Below are 2,046 nucleotides of genomic sequence, written 5' to 3'. Positions count from 1 at the left end.
TACAATGCTATTATGCATAAAATACCAGTGAAAATAAAAATATGTGAAATTACAATAAAAAGTTATACATAAGGTTAAAACAATATTCCAGAGTATGTTTGCAAACAAAATCTTAATAAAGGAGCCTGGTCACAAAATTTAAGAAAAATATCAAACAAGTTACAAAAGGAAACTGGGATAACTTATTTTTGAAACATAAGCTATGAAAGTCTTAATGTTTTAGATTTTCTCTCAAATGTAAACATATTAAAACAATTTAATTTAAATATTCCTATGAGTGGTTTATTTGAATGATGAAATTCAAGGATCAGAAATATGAACTTGTTTACATAATATGTGTAACAGACTTAGCTCTGAGGAGCCTAGATAAAGTTTTGTTCTTTGCTAAAATACACCTTTGATCAGTTATATTGTGGAATGGTTTCTCTCACATGATTTCATGTGTTGTTTGTATGAATTATTTTAAACTTTTATCAGATAGCTATACTGAAAGGTTTTATGCTTGGATGGTTGTTGTAGCAACTGAGGAATGTTTTTGATGAAGTCAAACAACTTTATTATCAACTTGCTCTTTCTGGTGTTCTTTAATGCAAAATTTTATGGTATTTATAAACAAGATACACTCCATTTTAAGTTATGTATTTCGACAAGTTCTTTTTCTATTTAATTTCATCACATAACGTTTCAGAAAAATGGACTTCTGACAATCTCAGAAATTCTATTTCCAATAACTCAGGCACCATATCATGTTTATATATGCAATTAGTTATTCCAAGGCTATAAAAAATTACTTAGCAAATTGTGATAAATCATATATAATGTCTTTCTAAATATAAGTTTTTTCATTAAAAATTCTCATCTTTTGTACTAAACAAAAACCAATAATGAAACCTCATAACATATACTACACTTTCATTTCAAATTCCGGATCTTCATGTATTGTTAAACAACATATAATCCAATTTTCTCTAAAAGTAAAAAGACCTCAATTCCAGAAATGATAACTTTTATAATTCACAGTATTAAAATATTTAGAATTTTTGTATTTCCTACAATATTTATGCCAGTAAAACGCGAGTATATTTATTTATAAGTCATTTTTTCATCGTAATTTGTGGGTATTTCTAATATGAAAAAAAAGAAAGAAAGAAAGAAAATAACCACTCTCTTAGCTTTAAAGCTGTCGCTAGGCAACAAGTACGTGGTTAAATTACGCAAAACCTTGCAATAGGCCAAACTTTGGTAAACTAGGCCTATTGGGCAGCACTACTAGTACTAACACGATAAATTATTGTACTTGTAGCACAAGTCTTAGTACTGCAAATAGTCTAGACCCCAGTAATGGTATTGATAAGTTTCTATAACCGACCTCGTACTCTTACTTCTTAGATAAATCTTACAAGTCGCACTTAATGAGTTAGTAAGTACTATTTTTGACAAAGTTGCACGTATTTCCACAGATTCCAGCTAAATCATAAAATTTGAGAAAAAAATAGTAAAAGCAATAAAGAACAGTAAGTATACACATTACTATTAATCATATATACTTATATGACACGATACAAAAGTAATCGCATTGTAGAATTAGTTATTAAATGTTTGATCTCAACAAAACAATTGTCAAGTTGCAGAACTTTTATACTTACAATATCGACTTTTGCGACATTTTCCTGAATCGAAAACTAAACAAACCTAATCACAGTCCTGATACACCTTATTCGCGCCAAAACCTGCGACATCTACGTTTGGGAATTTTTTTCACGGTGCAGCTCCTAGGCAAATATGATGCTATTTTATTTTTAATAAAATAAAATATTATACTTTCCTTTCAGGCTTAGCAAAGCAGACATATACCAGGTAAAGGTATATCGTTATTACCGATAATCATATATCATTGCTGTAACTATCAAACATTTAAATTTTACATAAATAAAAATGCAGTGCACTTTTTTGTCCACCCGAATGTATTTAAATAAATAGATTCAAATAAGTTGGACATATTACAGATAATTTACATTTATAACATAAAAAAAAGGTTTTGTTGAA

General features: G+C 28.4%; 1 protein-coding gene across 1 annotated transcript in view; it reads right to left on the bottom strand.

Annotated features, from left to right (window-relative positions):
- Positions 1-1,743, bottom strand: part of LOC106460981 (DNA ligase 1-like) — a 39,021-nt gene extending 37,278 nt beyond the window's left edge. The window contains exon 1 of the mRNA XM_013920745.2: positions 1,647-1,743. Within this exon, the coding sequence (XP_013776199.1) occupies positions 1,647-1,666 (20 nt within the window). The 5' untranslated portion in view covers positions 1,667-1,743. The remainder of the gene's footprint in view (positions 1-1,646) is intronic.
- Positions 1,744-2,046: the final 303 nt, after the last annotated feature.

Source organism: Limulus polyphemus, unplaced genomic scaffold (assembly GCF_000517525.1).
Source record: "Limulus polyphemus unplaced genomic scaffold, Limulus_polyphemus-2.1.2 Scaffold873, whole genome shotgun sequence".
NCBI classification, from domain to species: Eukaryota; Metazoa; Arthropoda; class Merostomata; order Xiphosura; family Limulidae; genus Limulus; species Limulus polyphemus.
This window is presented reverse-complemented; position numbering and strand designations above follow the sequence as displayed.